We start from the raw sequence: 16,857 nt of genomic DNA on the forward strand, positions 1-16,857 counted from the left end.
ATTTATTTAAACTGATGAGTATATTTCTAAATGAACAAGTGGATGAAATATACTTAGTAAACCCCAGGTCTTCTAAAATGCAAGCCCTGTCAGGTGTCAGGAATCACATTCAGGGGAGTGAGTGTGTGTGTGGTGTCTTCCACTTTCCCCTCCAGGTCCACTTCCTTCTGTCACCACTCTACTGCTGGCCTTGGGAGGCTGATAGGTGTGGCCTAAATTAACGGACCCCCTTCCCTGCTGGTTTTTGATTGGATTTGCCATTGGGGCTCTGGCAGAAGCTGGAGAAAGGAGAAGAACATTTGTGACCTTAGGTCTCTGGCTGAGGGGTCTCCCCAGGCCGGCAGTATCCCTCCACTGAAAGTTACTGCCCTTCTTTTGGTGACCCATTATATTGACTCCTCCTTCTAGGTTCTAGTGGCCACTCTCTGATCTTGTCCTAAAGATGTGAACTGCTCTCAGGTTATTCCACTGTCCCTTGTGTTCCCAAATCTTTATAGGTAATCTCTTCATTATACCTTCTTTGAACTATCTAATTTGTATTTGCATCTGTTTCCTGTTGGGACACAGACTGATTAAATTTGGAAGACAAATCTTGTCCCTGGAGCCTCCTTAAGGGATCTATATGTGCATGTGACATATAATAAGATAGCAAGAATGAATTCGGAGGGAAAGATGGTGTGGGAATTATATTCTTATCATGTGCCAGACACAATGAAAGATCTCTAAAATGCAAAGCTGAACCTCTAGTTCTGAGGCATTTATAAATTAGAATTTCTGAAAGGTGGAGGGTTTGGTGGGGTTGAGAATTGATGCGCTCAGAAACTTTCTCTCATCTTTGGAAAATACTGCTTGTGAAGCTCTGGCCAACCTGAGAGACTGATGGAAACTTTCTTCTCTTGGATATTTATTTATTTACCAACAGTTTATTGCTCACACAATATATGTGAGACAACATGCTAGGAGTGCATTTAACCGACATTGAACAAATAAAAAAAATAGAGTAAGTCATATATTTTAACCTTGCACGGTGTCACAAAAGTACTAATTGTTAGAATCAGAACATGAACTTAGATACTCTGACTCAAAGTTTCATAGATTTCCACCTCATTGTATATGAATGAAACAAAAATCCCTCCTTTCGTCTATTAAGAGTAACAGGACAAATATGTATATCTAATATTGAAATTAAGGTGGACAAGTACCAAGGTAGAATTAGAGATAAAATGTGTTCACATTTAGGAAATGTGGGGAGCACTTCTGGTGAAGCTTCTGTTAGGCTTCTTGGAAAAGGTGATTGAATCCAGGTTAGTTATTTTGGATCCATGGAAGAGGTGGGAGCACTCAGATCACAGAGGACCTGGGAATGCTAAGCCAGGGAATGTGAAATGTACTCCCTAGTCAATAGGTATCTTTTAAATATGTTTGATCAAGAATAACAAGAATAACCATTTGGGGTTTATGAAAATAATTTGGCAGAACTTCATAGAATAGATTAGTCATTTAAAAAAAATGAAGGCAGATCTGTTAGAAAACTTGATAAGTGAAAAGTAACAGATATTATTGATAAGGTGTCAAAGGGAATAAATAAGAAAAATACTTGCAGAGACAGAAATAAAAATGCTCAATGACTAATTGAATTTTAGGAAATAGGAATGAAGTTAAGGAGGCCTGAAGTTTTGGCCTTAGGTTAATGGCAAGATAGTACTTTTTATTTATTTAAAGTATTTTTAATATATTTTATTGATTTCAGAGAGAGGAAGGGGGAGGGAGAGAGAGAGAAACATCAATGATGAGAGAGAGTCATTGACCGGCCACCTCCTGCATGCCCCCTACTGGGGATCAAGCCTGCAACCCGGGCATGTGCCCTGACCAGGAATCGAACCATAATCTCCTGGATCATAGGTCGATGCTCAACCGCTGAGCCACACCAGCTGGGCAAGATAGTGCTTCTAAGAGTAGGAAAAAAAGAAAGTAATTTGCTTGAGGGAGAGGCAGGGAAGTATAAAAGCTTAGTCCTGGAAATATTGATTTTGACACTAAGGTAGAATTTGTACATAATATTGGAAATGTGGAAATGAAGCCCAAAGCCAAGTTGATTGGAGTCATCTGTATGATTATTAGTAGCTGTCTTGTTTTCACTTATAGAGCATGGGAGAACCAGGGTTGGAGGGATGGCAGAAGTCAGTATGGACTGCGGGGGAACAGTGCCAAGACAGGATATTCTTGGAGGTCAAGTAGAACTGAGAGAGATGTTTATGCAAAGATGTTCTGGTGGAGTGTGGTCAAGGTTGTATCTTAGAATATAGCGCTTAGTGACAAGTTCTATAACAAAGTAAAAAAAAAAAAAAAAAAGCAGCAACAAAAATAAGCCAAGAGGGAAGAAAAAAAGATATAGTATTCTATTAAAAATTTTTGTTTAAAAGAGCTGCTGAGTAATAAGCCATAGACAGTGAGCACGGGAGTGTAATCAGTACTGTCATATCTGATGAATGCTGTGAAAAACGGGCTAGTTCCTGAAAACCTTGGTGAATGAGGGTAATGATGTAAAAAGAAGAGGGAGGAGAATTCAAGTTAGGAGGGTGCCTGCGTTCGAGCGTGGAGTACAGCAGAGGAGGAGAACTGAAAGGGATTAGAGAAAGGAGACTCAGATGCAGGTACAGCTGAGGAAATGAAAGTTTTTCAGGATAAAGAAATAGTCAGGTTCCCATGATGACAACTGAGGGAAGGTCATGGGAATGAACAACTGTGATACTGAAAACTTTTGAGACTAGGTTCTTATTAGACTGTTGGACCAGAAGCCAGAAGCCAGAAGCTTCAGAGTTAAGGCAGCATGAGATGGTATAAAGAGTAGTAGTTTTAAAGTGTGACAGACCTGAATTGGAATCCCAGTTCTGTCACTTACCAGCTGTGTCAATTTGGCAAAGTTCCTTAAGGATATTCTTAGTTTCCTAAGCTGTAAAAATAATTCCCAGTTGTATGATTCTTATAAGGATTCAATGAAGCACATGAAATTGCTTGGTAGAATGCCTAGAATAAAAAAGTCTCTTAATTAAATCCATTCTTTAAAAAAAATATTAAGTGGTAACGAAGCAAAAAAAAAAAAAAATTAAGAATAGGATCATTTTTTTTTGAAAAGTTTTGTGGTGAAAGGACCTGAGGAATTTCTAGGGAAGATTTTTTTTAGGATAGTTGGGACTGAGTATGTTTGCTGATAGAAGAGATGAGCCAAAATGGGATTGAGGAAGTGAGGAGTCAAGAATGAAAAAGGTGGGAAGGGTTGGGGGATGGGTGGAAAAGGTGAAGAGGATTCAGAAGTTTAAAAACTACCAGTTATAAAATTAGCCATGGGGATGTAAAGTACAGCATAGGGAATAGAATAGTCAATAATACTGTCCCAACTATGTGTGGTGCCAGGTGGGTACTAGACTTCTTGTGGTGATGACTCTGTAAGGCATATAAATGTTGTATAACTGAAACTAATATAATATTGTATATCCACTACAATTAAAAAATAAATTTAAAAGAAGTGAGAAAATCAACAAGTTTCACAGCAAAGAGAATTAAAAAGGTAACTGATGAATCAAAAACCTGTAAGACAAAAGATCAAGGATTTAGGATCAAGTGCAGAGGAGAAACAGTTAATCTTAGAAAAAAACCAGACATCTTTTTTGGACACTATTTGGAAGGAGAATAAAGTAGATACATTTTAAGTGTAAAGAAAGGAGCTCTTTTTGGAAGCACAGCGTCATTTGCTAAGTGGAGTACTAAGTGATAAAACAGTAGAGCTTATAGAGTAGAAAAGGTGGAAAGCACATCATGAAGAAGACTGTAGGAGTCAATAAAGAAGAATAAATTGATTGCTCATCAGGAATGAGGGACCAGGGTGTGGAGTTGAGATGGGTGTCACTAGAATTTAGGAAACAATAGCCTGGGAACCATTCTTTAAGAATAATAGTATATCCTGAGAAGGCTGATGAAATCTAAATTCGCCAGAATCCAAGAGGTGTGTCATGATGAGAAAGTTGAGGAGGTGTGATAAAATCAGTAACATGGCCAAAAATTGGCTGAGTGGCAGTGATCTGAAAATATTTTTCATATTGATTCACTAAAATCTAGTAAACTATGAGGACTTCATAAATATCCTGAGAGTCTAATAGGAGCTTTATTTGATCATCCCAGACCTGCGAGATATGGAGAAGGGAGTAGTTGGGTCTTGTATGTGGTGCTGAAGCTTGCTTTAATCTGAAGGCAAGCCTGAGGCTAGGGCATGTCCTAGGACAGCAGGGACTCACCCTAACATAGAAGCTTGAGTAAAGCATAATATAGTCATTTGACTAGCCCCCTAAAGGGAAGGGCAGAAAATCTTTGACAAAGGATTATGTAAAATTGAAATATATGACTTTTGAAGAACTTGATTTTCTTAAAATTGGAGAACTCTTTCTCTATTTGGAATGGGGAAAAATACAAAGGTTTTCTTCAGAGCAGGAGACAGTCAATGGCAGCTTCAGAATACAGTCAACTGCCTTAGAATGAGGGACCACAACATCAGTCTTGGGGACCTGCAGACGAACACATGGCTTCTACCAGGTATTGATAATTTACAAAACCTTAAAGTCAATTAAACCTTTCATGCTTCATATGTTTATTATCCTTGTTCATTTGTTCATTCATTCATCCATCCATCCATTCATTCATTGAGTACCTATCATATGACAGACAATAACAGACTACATACTTGGAACAGACAAAGCCCTCATTTTTGAAAAATATATCTTTATTGATTTCAGAGAGAGAGAAACACCAATGATGAGAGTCATTGATTGGCTGCCTCCTGCACACCCCCTCCCCCACCGGGGATCTAGTCTGAAACCCGGGCACGTGGCCCTACGGGGAATCGAAGCGCTACCTCCTGGATCCTAGGTCAATGCCCAACCTCTGGGCCATGCCCAGCCGGGCAAAGCCCCCATTTTGATGAAGCTTACATTCTAGTTGGGAATAGGATTGGGGGGAGAGAACATTGGAACATTAAAAAAAATACTACACTGAGTCTTCAGGATCTGAAGCATTTTGTGTGTATGTGTGTATATGCCTAGGCATGTGTGTATGTATGTGTTCATAGTATAGGTTTAAATGTAGGTATATGTGTGTGTGTGTGTGTGTGATAAAGGTACAGAGAGGAGGTAGTAACTGTAGATTTCCTGGCTATGCCAGCCTCCATATAAAGAAAATAACTACTAAATAATATCAAAATGGAAATGCTGTTGGTATAGTATAGTATAAGTTAATGAAATACCTTTTTATTTGTTTTGTATTGTTTTAAGGTTTGTCACCTATCAAAGAAAAAATATGATATTCAATATTGCCAAAGATTACTCTTGTGAACTAGACACTATCTTTGCTCTTGATGGGATTATAAATTGTTAAATCTTTCTGGAAAGCAATTTGTAATATGTATTAAGAGTTTTGATATGTTCATATCTTTTTAATATACAATTTTAGGGAATTTATCTTAAGGGAAATAATCCACAATGGGGCAAAGCTCTATGCACAGAGATACTCACTATAGCCTAATTAATAATAGAAATAAAATGCTGAAAATTTAAATTATGTATGAATAATGGTTGTCTTGCTATGGTTCATGAACAGTATGAATATCTTGTAAATAATTAAAATTATGTCCTCAAGGAGTTTTAATGACATGGGAAAATATTTATGATATAGGAAGTTATGGTTAAAAATCAGGATACAATTTTTTTATATGCTATATAGTTTTAATATTTAAAATAATTCTGTAACATTGGGTGGAAAGAAATAGGCCAAAATTCTATATACTTTAACCATTTTCTATGATTTGTACATGTGGCTTTTAAATCCAGAAATATCAATAAATATTATTTTTAAAACCCTGTGTTAGGGTAGGAGCTAAATGCCTCTGTGATTGTCCCATAACCCATTGAGCCCTATTGTGGAATCATCTGGGAAATCAACACTTACATATATAACTATAATATCAATTCAAATTTTTGCTAAAGAATTTTTCAGATGGGTATATTTTAATACAATGAGGGCTTTCTTTCTTTCTCTTTCTTTCTTTCTTTCTTTCTTTCTTTCTTTCTTTCTTTCTTTCTTTCTTTCTTTCTTTCTTTCTTTCTTTCTTTCTTTCTTTCTTTCTTTCTTTCTTTCCTCCCCTCCCCTCCCCTCCCCTCCCCTCCCCTCCCCTCCCCTCCCCTCCCCTCCCCTCCCCTCCCCTCCCCTCCCCTCCCCTCCCCTCCCCTCCCCTCCCCTCCCCTCCCCTCCCCTCCCCTCCCCTCCCCTCCCCTCCCCTCCCCTCCCCTTTCTTCCTTCCTTCCTTCCTTCCTTCCTTCCTTCCTTCCTTCCTTCCTTCCTTCCTTCCTTCCTTCCTTCCTTTCTTCCTTCCCTTCCTTTTTTTGCTGCTTTTCTTTAGAAAGTTCTTTTCTTAAAATTTCAGCATGATAGATAAAGGTCTATCCTTGGTCTCTGGCATTGTAAATTACTGGGCAACGATTTTATAGGAAATTATTTTGACTTAAGTAAATAGAAAGCAGAGATATGTTACTTTGAGATTAGGGCAGTATTTCTTTTTTTTTCTAATCCTCACCCAAGGAAATATTTTATTGATTTAGAGAGACAAGAAGGGAGGGAGGGAGGGAAACAAACATCAATATGAGAGAGAAACATCAAGATTAGTTGCCTCCTTTAAGTGCCCCTAGCGGGGATTGAATGGCAATCTGGGTATGTGCCCTGACCGGGAATCAAACTCTTAACCTTTTGCTGTCTGGGGGATGCTCCAACTCACTGAGCCACCTGGCCAGGGCAGGGCAATATTTCTTAAAATGTGGTTCTGGGACCCCCCATTTGAAATGTAAACGTCTTCACCTACTAAATCAGAATCTGAGGATGGGTACTGGGAAGCTGTATTTTTAAAGACACACCCTAGGTAATTTTTCTGAGATTTTCTAAGTACTACCAGTTGGGGAAGAGAGGTTTGAGATTTATAAGTTCTTTCATAGGACCTTCTCTGCTCTAACATTAATTAAGTAGAATTAGACATTTTCTCAATTACATGGATCCAAAATATACTTTGCTTTCTGGGTAAGTCAGAATTGGGAAATGGGGTCTATCTACTGCTCTACTGCCATCTTAATAGAGAGGTTTAAATTTGGAATTCTTTGAGAGCAGGCACAAGCGGTTAGTAGCATTGCTGGGAATAGTGACAGCGTGACCTTGTAGGTAATTTGTCTTGGCTAGAAAACAGTTCCTTTGGAGGTGTTTGGGTGGAATGCTGCCTAAATCATTGTTTACAACTTTTGATGAAACTGGAGTCCATGAACACTTGTAATACCCTGGAAGTTAAAGGCGCAAGTGCTTAAGTCAGACACACCTGTCACTTGCTATGTACATGGAAATTAAACAACTCAAAATCTTAGAATCTTCTTCTGTAAAATTGAGTTGCTACCAGTACCAGACTAATGATGAAAAATTGTGTGCAAATCATTTAGCACAGGGCCTGGCATAAAGCACTTACAGATGCTTATAGTGATGACTTCGCAAAAGCTCAACTATGTAAACTTGGGAGGTCAGGCTTTTCCAGTTGATTTTTCAAAGACCTTGTTAATTACCAGAAAAACCTAGTATTTGAGTAATCCCAAATTCTGTGTGTGTGTGTGTGTGTGTGTGTGTGTGTGTGTGTGGTGGGGTGCTAGCTGTGGACTCATGTTTTTTGATATCTGTTGGTTTCATGGGACATCTAACCCTCACGTAACTTATTGAAATTCACCCTCTTGGGGTTGGTGTAGGACTAAATTGAATAATGTGAAGTATCATTTGCATACATTCTCTAGTTCCAAATAAAGTAAAAAAATCATTCTTACACACACACACACACACACACACACACACAGCCTTAATCCTGACCACCTCTATAATACTTCTGGGGTGCTAGGTTCTATAAAGTTATTTTAGGTTCTAATAAATGTGACTTTATGATGGCCATTGCCATGAAACACATTTATATAACTTTTTTTGCCTTATTGGTAAATATTTTCTGAGTAAACTTACTTGTTACACTTTTCTCTAATTTAAACTTGTATCTGCTAAGTTATAGGTTTCTCTAGTGGCTTCTCAACTTTAGGAAAATAACCATCTCCCAGACACATGATGAAATCAGATCAAGACAGTTACCAGGAGCAATCGTTTATATTATCCAGTTGCATAACACACTTCGTGAATAAATGACATATCCTAATTTTGGATACATCACCAGATTCAGGTCAGAGAGTATCCTCTGCCAGTCAATCAGAGTGCGGGTCACTGGGAGATCTCTTCGTAGAATTTTTCTGAGGGCTTCATTTGATAACTCCTGTAATTCTTCTATGACTGCAGCTTGAAATTTATTTTCTTGCTCTTCCACAAGCCTTGCAAAACTTAGAGCCAGTTGAGCTTGGTTAACTATTTCCAAGCTTTCTTTCAGGTCCTTGGAGATTTCAATATGAAGGTTGACACTCTTGAAGTAGTGAGCTTGCACAAAAATTCTTCCTGTTACTTGGGTTAGAAATGGATGTACTTGGAAAATCCATTTAGATTTCCAAAGGCCATTCCAGAAATTTCTTGGTTCATAGCTGTGATTTTCAATGCAAGCTATCAAGAACTCCTTTCTGTTCACAGTTTTTCTTAGCACATTGCAGTTTCCTGTTGGATAGTGATCATTCACATACAGTTTCAAGGCACACAGAACAACATGTCTCAGGTACTCTGTCTCATTCCGAATGATACCGTGACTTTTGATGTCTTTTAACTGGTTTTGAAGCAGGTCAAATTTGAAAGAAAGTTTGCTGTGACAGTCAAAAAACCGGAAGTCACCCACTACATTGTGGTGAGACAAGAGGACTGGATTTCCATCGATGCAGAGTGGTACATAATATTTTTGGCAGTGTTGATGGCCTGCACACTCACCTTGATAGTGCATAAGTTTTTCATCACGGATAAGCAGACAGAGATCATCAAAGGCATTTACAAATTCCCCTGGAGGAGCCTGTATTAACAGTCTGCGGATAATTCTTTCTTTCTCTTTCTTACTCAGAACAGTGAGTGACATGTTTGGTTGCAGCAGAAGCAAAGCTTCTGAAATGAAGTGTGTTCAAAGAATGAGAAAACATTCCATGAGTCACCTTTCCCATCAAGGTGTTCAACATTCAAGCTTAAGATTACTGTGTCTACCCATGAAAACTGTTCATCTGGCAAGCTCTGAGTCTTCTGATGAAGTCATAAAGAACCTTTTTCTATGAAGTGTGGAACTTTTGATGATATCACAGTGGGTGCTCAGACCAAAAAAAAAAACACACAAAAAAAACAATGACAGTCACCTGACAACGTGGTTCCCAGCCAACCAGTAATCCATATTTTGAAGATATTAAGAATTTAGCTTCCTGAACAGCCTTCTTCAAAAGTGGTGTGTCTTTGTGTACATTATATGTTGTCAGGGATCTGGAGAAGCAGCCCAGAGTTGCTAGAGAGTGTTTTGCAGCACTTTGTACCTTCGGGGACCACAGTGGCATTGACTTATACTCAGGCTATCAGAATAGCTGTCTTAAACCTACTGGAAGTATGGTGTGCTGAAAGGTTTGAGGGCTTTACACAAGATGGCAAAAGTAAAACAAGATTTGGTGGCAGTTCATGGAAAAATGCCAGGCAGCAGGAGATGCAGCATTTATAGACATTGTGGGTTGGGAGGTGGTCAGAACATAAGTAATAAGCCAGAAAGTTTCAAGGGCAGTGAAGTGCAAGGAGCACATCTTGTGTATTGTTTATGTGGAATTTAAGTGTGAGTCAACTCCGAAGAACAAAGACAAGGAATCACTGTGTGTTCTCTGCTTTCTCTCTAGAAAGGGGGCAGTGACAAGAGTGGATGAGTGTCAAGAAATTCCTTTCCTGCAGAGTTAATTATATCTGGAACGGTGACAACACCTAATGCTGAGAGAATTCTAAGCAAGGAGAAAGTGAACGACAGGTCATGAAAACATGGAGACCAAATATCCATTCAAAAGTCTTTTCTACTCATCTTTCCTCTTCTTTCTCTGGCATTACCTCCTTTACTCTCGTCTCATTCCTTTTGAAGATGCCTGAACTTAAATCGCTCTCATTTGTGTATAGACTTATTCCTTCCTTATCTATCCTGAGGTTTTCTGAGTTTCCCTAGCTTCCTGTATCTTTTTCTTATAAGAACACAAGCTTTACCATATTAAGTCTTAGCCAGGAGATTTAAGGGCTTCTCATTAGTTCTAACAATCTGAAATTGAGTGAATTATTGAATAATTTTTACCAATACCTTTCATGATTTTATAGACTGTTCTGTTCTTTTCAACCTTAGTTTTTCAAATTGAAGTGTCTTAGTTTTGGTAGCGTGTCTGTATATAATAAGTAAACTTGATTATTTTATTTTCCTCTTTCATCCAAATATACACTCATTATGGCATTTTAAACCGTTTTTGATGGTACTTAAAATGCTGCTTTTTGGGGCAAGTGTATAACTGGACATTTGGCTAATGTAGTAACCATCAGATATGTTTATTATTTATTGAACACTCAGTAGCAGACACTGGGTTCAATGATGTATTATGAACTCATTTAATGTCCCCACCTCCCCTAAGTATTAATCTGACCACTTTTCAGATGAGGGAACTGAAGCTGAAAGAGGTCAGGTGACAGGGATATCTTGAAGTACAGCTGCCTCCCAAGTCCATTTCTTTAGGCAATAGACTGTATTTTCCAAGTAATGACTTGATTTCATAAATGTTTATTTTTTTTCTATAATTTTTATTGTGTTATGCCCTTTCATACCTTTACTATAGAATAGTACCTACTAAATTTTGTTTTAAAGATTATTTATCATGGAACTACCTTGTCATTTAAGCACAAGATAGATTATCCTTTAAAAATAAAAATAAACTCAAGAGAGATCAATTTCTTTAGGCATTTTAAGTGTATTTAATGACTTGCTCTAAGAATTTCCTTAACTTCCTTTTTTTTGTTTCATACGTGGTTTTTGTCGATGATTGGAGAAGACTTTAGAGGTGGAAAAATTAACCTAGAAAAAACTCAGAAATTACTTGAAAAATTAAATGTTCAATGTAATTATATTCATGTGAAGTATATTTTTAAGGTGAGATGCTATCCACTCCCTGCTTACCCTACACTAGAAAGGACTTACCCAATACAGTGAAATGTCAATAGCTACTTGGATGCTTTTTGTAGAAAATGCACATGAAAAATTAGTTTAAGAATTAAAGCAGTTAATTATGCTAAATACATTTATAATCAAGATAGAATTTAGATAAGAAGTAAAATGGTATGTTGATAAAGTTTAAAATAATACCAGATTATCAGTTTAAAACAATCTGTTTAATATACAGGAATATTCACATCAGATTAGGATTGGTCATATGATTAGGTTAAAATCATATACATGATGAAGCGATAAATGAATTGGATATTAGTGATTTATAGAAAAATGGGTGATCTTCAGAAAAATTGCATTTTACTCTCCTCAAAGTTGAAAATCATGCCCAAAGTTCTCTTTGTTTAAAGAAGATCTGGTAGAAAGGGAACCTGGTTCAGTTCTGTCACTAGAGGACAGAGGGAGAGATTATGGATAAAATGAGAAGTCAAGTGTTTAGATGAGTTTTGCAAATTTTGCAAATGGTACATTTCTTGGAGAATTAGGCAAGACTACTAGACTGCCCAATCCAGAGAGTTAGGAAGTTAGAAATCCTGATTATGATTTTGTTTTTTGGAAGTGAGTAGCCAGATAATACAATCTATGTTGAAATTGTTACCACTAACACAAATTAGGAAGCTTGTGTTACCTTACTTGCAAGCTGACTGGCTAGTCTGATGTAGTTTCAGGGATGCTGGCAGAGGCAGGATTCCTGTTCAGAGAAAAAAAAACTTGTTACTCACAAAAATAGCAATTGCCAGAGTATCAGCATTTTGGTGCCACTTTTTTCTAAGTCCCAATTCCTAAAGTGTGATGAAGTGAGGTGGCCCAGGTGACAGGTACAATGAATGCAATGGTTTGCATTACTAGAGAGCAACCTCAAGTTGAGGAACCCAGATCTTTTATTATGGACAGTAACTCTCTCTGACCTTTACCCAGGAGAGTGTCATCATCATCATCATTGCAGACAGTAAACCTTTTTATTTCTCTAGAGGGACATACTATCTCTTCATTATGCAAACATCCTTGAAAAGCTAGTCCTGAAGGAAGGATATTGGTGCCTGTGCTCAGAAAACGCACAGAAACACAAGACCAATGGAGAACTGCCTCCCAACAAACACTTCTTTCAATAAGATGTAGCCCCTGTATTTACAAACCACAAAGAGGAGGTTTATAAGAGAAAAGCTGTACTGCTCAGGAGACTGCAGTAAAAGACAAAAGTTTCAGAGTTGTTTCAATGAATCTTTGTAGCTTGTGCTGCAATAAGCTATCAGAATTTTAATCAACTCATGTCTAATAACACATCTGAAGAACACAAGTTTTTGTGAAAGACCCTCACACATAGAATTTTCCCCCAGTGGTATTGTCCAAAGGGAGAAACAGCTACATGCTTTAAGGTTTAATAAAATTCATATTCAACAACATATAGAGGTAGTAATTAAATCTGTATCAAATGTACAATACTGTAAATCTTATGCAGTGGTTATTAGATTGCTTTGAATTATCTGCAAGATAGAGATATCGGTTTGAAATGCACTTGAGTGAAATGCATGCTATATTTAAAAGCATTATGTAGAATGCTCAATATTTAGAACAAATAAAGAAATAGCTCATTAATTGAAATTTATGATTATTCATAATGGCAGAGCTTAAGGTCTATTTTGTTTAGCAAAACCTTTTTGGGAGTGGCTATGAAAACAATGTTAATTATAAAAATTAGAGAGGCAGAGATTGACTAAAATACTTCAAAAACCTCTTTAAATTGACCCCAAATACTTTAGAAGCATAAATGACATGTAAATGAGGTTAATAGCCATGACAAATCATTCTTATCTATTACAATAATTCCCCTAGGCACTGTAATAAATAATGCTTGTTGCCTTAAGCTAAACTGCCATATATTTATTAAAATGTTGATTAAATAGAATTCTTAAGGAAGGTGTATTGGCTTATTGAATTTTCTGGATAGCTGAAGATTCAGCTTCTTAAATATCTCACTCTTCTGCTTCAACTTTTGTTGCTAATCTTTCCTCACTTTATGGGTACACCTTTTAGCCAGAGTAAATAAAATGAACCATAATGAATCTTATTTTGATGACCCAAATCTTCCAGCATCTCAGGGCTACTGTTTGTTATTAGTAAGCTCAGTGGGCATGGACATTCTTCACTCTATTAGATCTTAGCTGTGTGATAACTGGCAAGTCAGCAGTCTCTCTGACCAAACATCTTAATCTCCAGAGTGGAGATAATAATATAGCTATCTTGCAGGGTTGTTCTGAATATCAAATAAGATATTATTTGTGAATGTACCTAGCAGTGAGCTTGGCAAAAAGTAGGCACTCAGTAAATTAGTTGAAGGTAGGTCTATCATGATTATTAAAAAAAATATAAACAGTTGAATTACATTTATTGATTTCCTAAGAAGCTGATATCAGTTAGGACATGACTTTATTTCTTTACAATATAAATGTTTAATTTAAAATTAGAGTAAAAAATATAGAGTGGTGGGCAAAAGTAGGTTAAATTATCAGCCATCATTACCGAAAAGATAAATTATAAGTAAGATAATGAAATAATAATGATAATAATAGTAAGACAAATAATACAAATAAATGATACAATAATTAGTAAGTAAATAATAATACAAGAATAAATTCTGTGTTTCACATACTCACAACTGTAAACCTGCTTTTGCCCATGCGGTATAATTCTATGACCCTAGCAAAATATTTTAAACTTCTTTTTTACAAAGTTAATTATTGAGTCATGGCTTGAGCAGCAATTCTCTAAATTTTTAAAAATCCTTTTATTTAAAAAAAGCTTTCTTGCTTTTATCATTATCTTTAATTTGTAGCATGTAAAGTATTTTATAAGAAATAGGTATCATTTCCATGCATATAACCAATCTTAGATTATACCCTTAATTGTTGGCTGAGTAGAAAATAGTATCCTCTTAATTTCAAGAATTTGTATTATTATAGGACTTACCTTAATTCTTCAAATTCTCTAAGCAGTTAACAACCATTCCTAAATCTATAGAAGGTACATGCCACTCATTTAGAAACTTAGAAACTGTAAAAAATGAATAAAGTGTTATCTCTTTCATGGGGAGGAAAAGAAAGGCAGAAATTACTGTTTTATAAGGAGATTATAATAAATCTCATAGGTAATACTAACAGGGAATCTGAGAAGACAGAGACTCTAACTTGGGCTTTTATAAGAGATGCCATGGTGGAGGTGGCCTTCTTCTTGGACACTGAAGAGTGAGAAGCAGTATGTATGGAGTGCAGTACAAGAAGTACTTGGGGAATAAAAGGCATTCAGACATGATGTGAGTAAAGGATACATGAAGGGGAGTGGTGAGAAATAGCTACAAATACCAGTTCTGGACAGATAAGAAATTCTGAATGGTAGGCCTTGGAACTTGGATTTACTTTTGTAGGCAACAGGTAGCCATTGAAATATTTGAGTAGGGGAATAGTGCATGCTTTAGGATATATGTGGCAGCACTATGGAACGGATTGGGCAATGGAAGGCAGAGACAAGGTAGAGTATTCCTCTGCTGCCTTGGCCCTACAAATCTGTAACTTGGATCGATTCAGCCACTTATATTTTTGTCTGGTTCCACTTCAAGTTTATGATTTCCTACCACAGTTCAACCAAGCTCCATTTTTAATCTTATATGAAAAATATGTAGCACCAAATCCTCCTTTAAATATTGTGTCTTTTCATAGAAAAACAAAAGAATCCTTTACATTTTTTTCTCCACTTCTTCAATGATCTATTAAAATAAAATTTACCTTCACACCTATTTTGGAAACCTCTTTATTTCTAAAATGCTAAATCTAATGATGAGGTCTCTCTGTGCATTTTATTCATCCCTCTTTTCTTAAACTTCTCCCTATTCTGACTTCTGTGACATCCCTGTCACCTAGTTTTTGCTTAAAATTTCTGATCTTTCCTTCTCACCTGTCCTGCCATCATGTCTTCTGCTCTCCTCTTAAAATTAAGTCCTTAATTTTCTTTGTTTTTACTTTACAACTCTTCCTGAGCAATCTTACTGATTTTTTATCCCCCTCCCCAGTTTTATTGTGCTATAATTGACATATAACATTGTACTAGTTTTAGGTGTACAACATAATGATTTGATATATGTATATATTGTTAAATAATCACCAAAGTAAGTTTAGTAAACATCCATCACCTCACATAGTTACAATTTTTTTTCTTGTGATGAGAACTTTTAAGATTACTTTCTTAGCTACTTTTAAATATATTATACACTATTGTTGACTTTAGTCACCAGGCTAAATAAGTTCTACAGAACTTATTTATCTCAAAACTGGAAGTTCATACTTTTTGATCACCTTCAACTGCCCTCCTTCACTCTGTTTCCTGTAACCACCAATCTGTTCTCTCTGTCTACAAGTTTGATTTTTTTAGATCCACATATAAAGGAGATTATACAGTGTTTGTTTTTTCCTTTCTGACTTATTTCACATTACATGATGCCCTCAAGGTCCATCCATCATGTCATAAATTACAGAATTTTCTTCCTTTTTATGGATGAAATACATATCACATTTTCTTCATCTATTCTATCTATTGATAGACACTTCAGTTATTTCCATATCTTGAGTATTTTAAATATTGCTGCAATAAACATGGGGGTGCAGAAAGCTTTTCAAGACAGTGATTTTATTCCCTTTGGATAAATACCAAGAAGTGGAATTGCTGGTTTTTTAAAAATTTTTTAAGGAAACTCCATTATGTTTATGACCATTATTTGAACTCTTTGACAGATAAATCACTTATCTCTCTTTCACTGAAGTCTGTAAGGTTTTATCTTGTTATTTTGTTTGGAACATACTCTTATTTTCCTTCATTTTCTTTTACTCCCTGTGTTAGTTTCTGTGCCTTAGATAGAGCATCCACCTCTGCCAGTCCTTAAAGAACCTGTCTCATGTAATAGATAAACCTCGTTGTTCAGCTAGGCCTTAGCTCTAATTTTTCTCAACCTTTGTGATTTTCCAAGAAGCCTACTTTATTCTTAGTGGCTCCTAGTCCTTGAGGGTGTGCCAAAGGGATGATCTCAGCACCTAGAAGCAGGCTAATCTGAAGCTGGATCCTCAGGCAAAGTATGAAAATAGATCTCTTTCAGGGAAGGACTGGGGAATGGTTGGGGGCCTCTGTTCAGTCTCTGTTCTCTGAGGCCAAGGGGAACAGCCAACCATGGACTTTCTCTTCACTTGCTACAGTTCTGCTTAACCCTTGAACACAAGCCCCATTGTCCACCAGAGCCAGGCTATCAAGGGATGTGTGCTCTGGGCAACAGCATGTGTGCACAAGCTCCCTCCCGTGGGATACCTCCAATCCAGAGCAGAGCAGAGCAGAGGGACAACACAAAGTCTCTGGAGAACTGCAATTGTGTTAAACTTGTTGGGTTAAACCTGGCCTCCCTCAGAGGTAGACTGGGAATTGGGTGCCTCTCACTCTGGCTGTCTGTGTTGAGCCCTGGGAGAAAAGCCAGTCAAGAATTATTTCCTTGTTTGCTGTAGTCCTGTAGGACCTGCCAATGCAAGCCCCACTGGCTGCCAGAGCCAGGCATCCAAGGAGTTCACCCC

The 16,857-nt window shown here is 37.0% G+C and overlaps 2 protein-coding genes across 2 annotated transcripts in view; one reads left to right on the forward strand and one right to left on the reverse strand.

The window, feature by feature from the left end:
• Window positions 1-8,215: 8,215 nt before the first annotated feature.
• Window positions 8,216-9,115, reverse strand: CAPZA3 (capping actin protein of muscle Z-line subunit alpha 3; the record flags this gene model as incomplete). The annotated part of the gene is made up of 1 exon (XM_081128928.1): window positions 8,216-9,115. The coding sequence occupies one exon, from the start codon at window positions 9,113-9,115 to the stop codon at window positions 8,216-8,218; it is 900 nt and encodes a 299-aa protein (XP_080985054.1).
• Window positions 9,116-11,062: 1,947 nt separating this feature from the next.
• The window catches only part of PLCZ1 (phospholipase C zeta 1), a gene marked incomplete at its 3' end in the record, with an annotated part of 38,207 nt that continues 32,412 nt past the window's right edge, over window positions 11,063-16,857 (forward strand). The window contains exon 1 of the mRNA XM_081128558.1: window positions 11,063-11,179. Within this exon, the coding sequence (XP_080984684.1) occupies window positions 11,069-11,179 (111 nt within the window). The 5' untranslated portion in view covers window positions 11,063-11,068. The remainder of the gene's footprint in view (window positions 11,180-16,857) is intronic.

This window comes from Miniopterus schreibersii, assembly GCF_964146895.1.
Source record: "Miniopterus schreibersii genome assembly, chromosome: 2".
NCBI classification, from domain to species: Eukaryota; Metazoa; Chordata; class Mammalia; order Chiroptera; family Miniopteridae; genus Miniopterus; species Miniopterus schreibersii.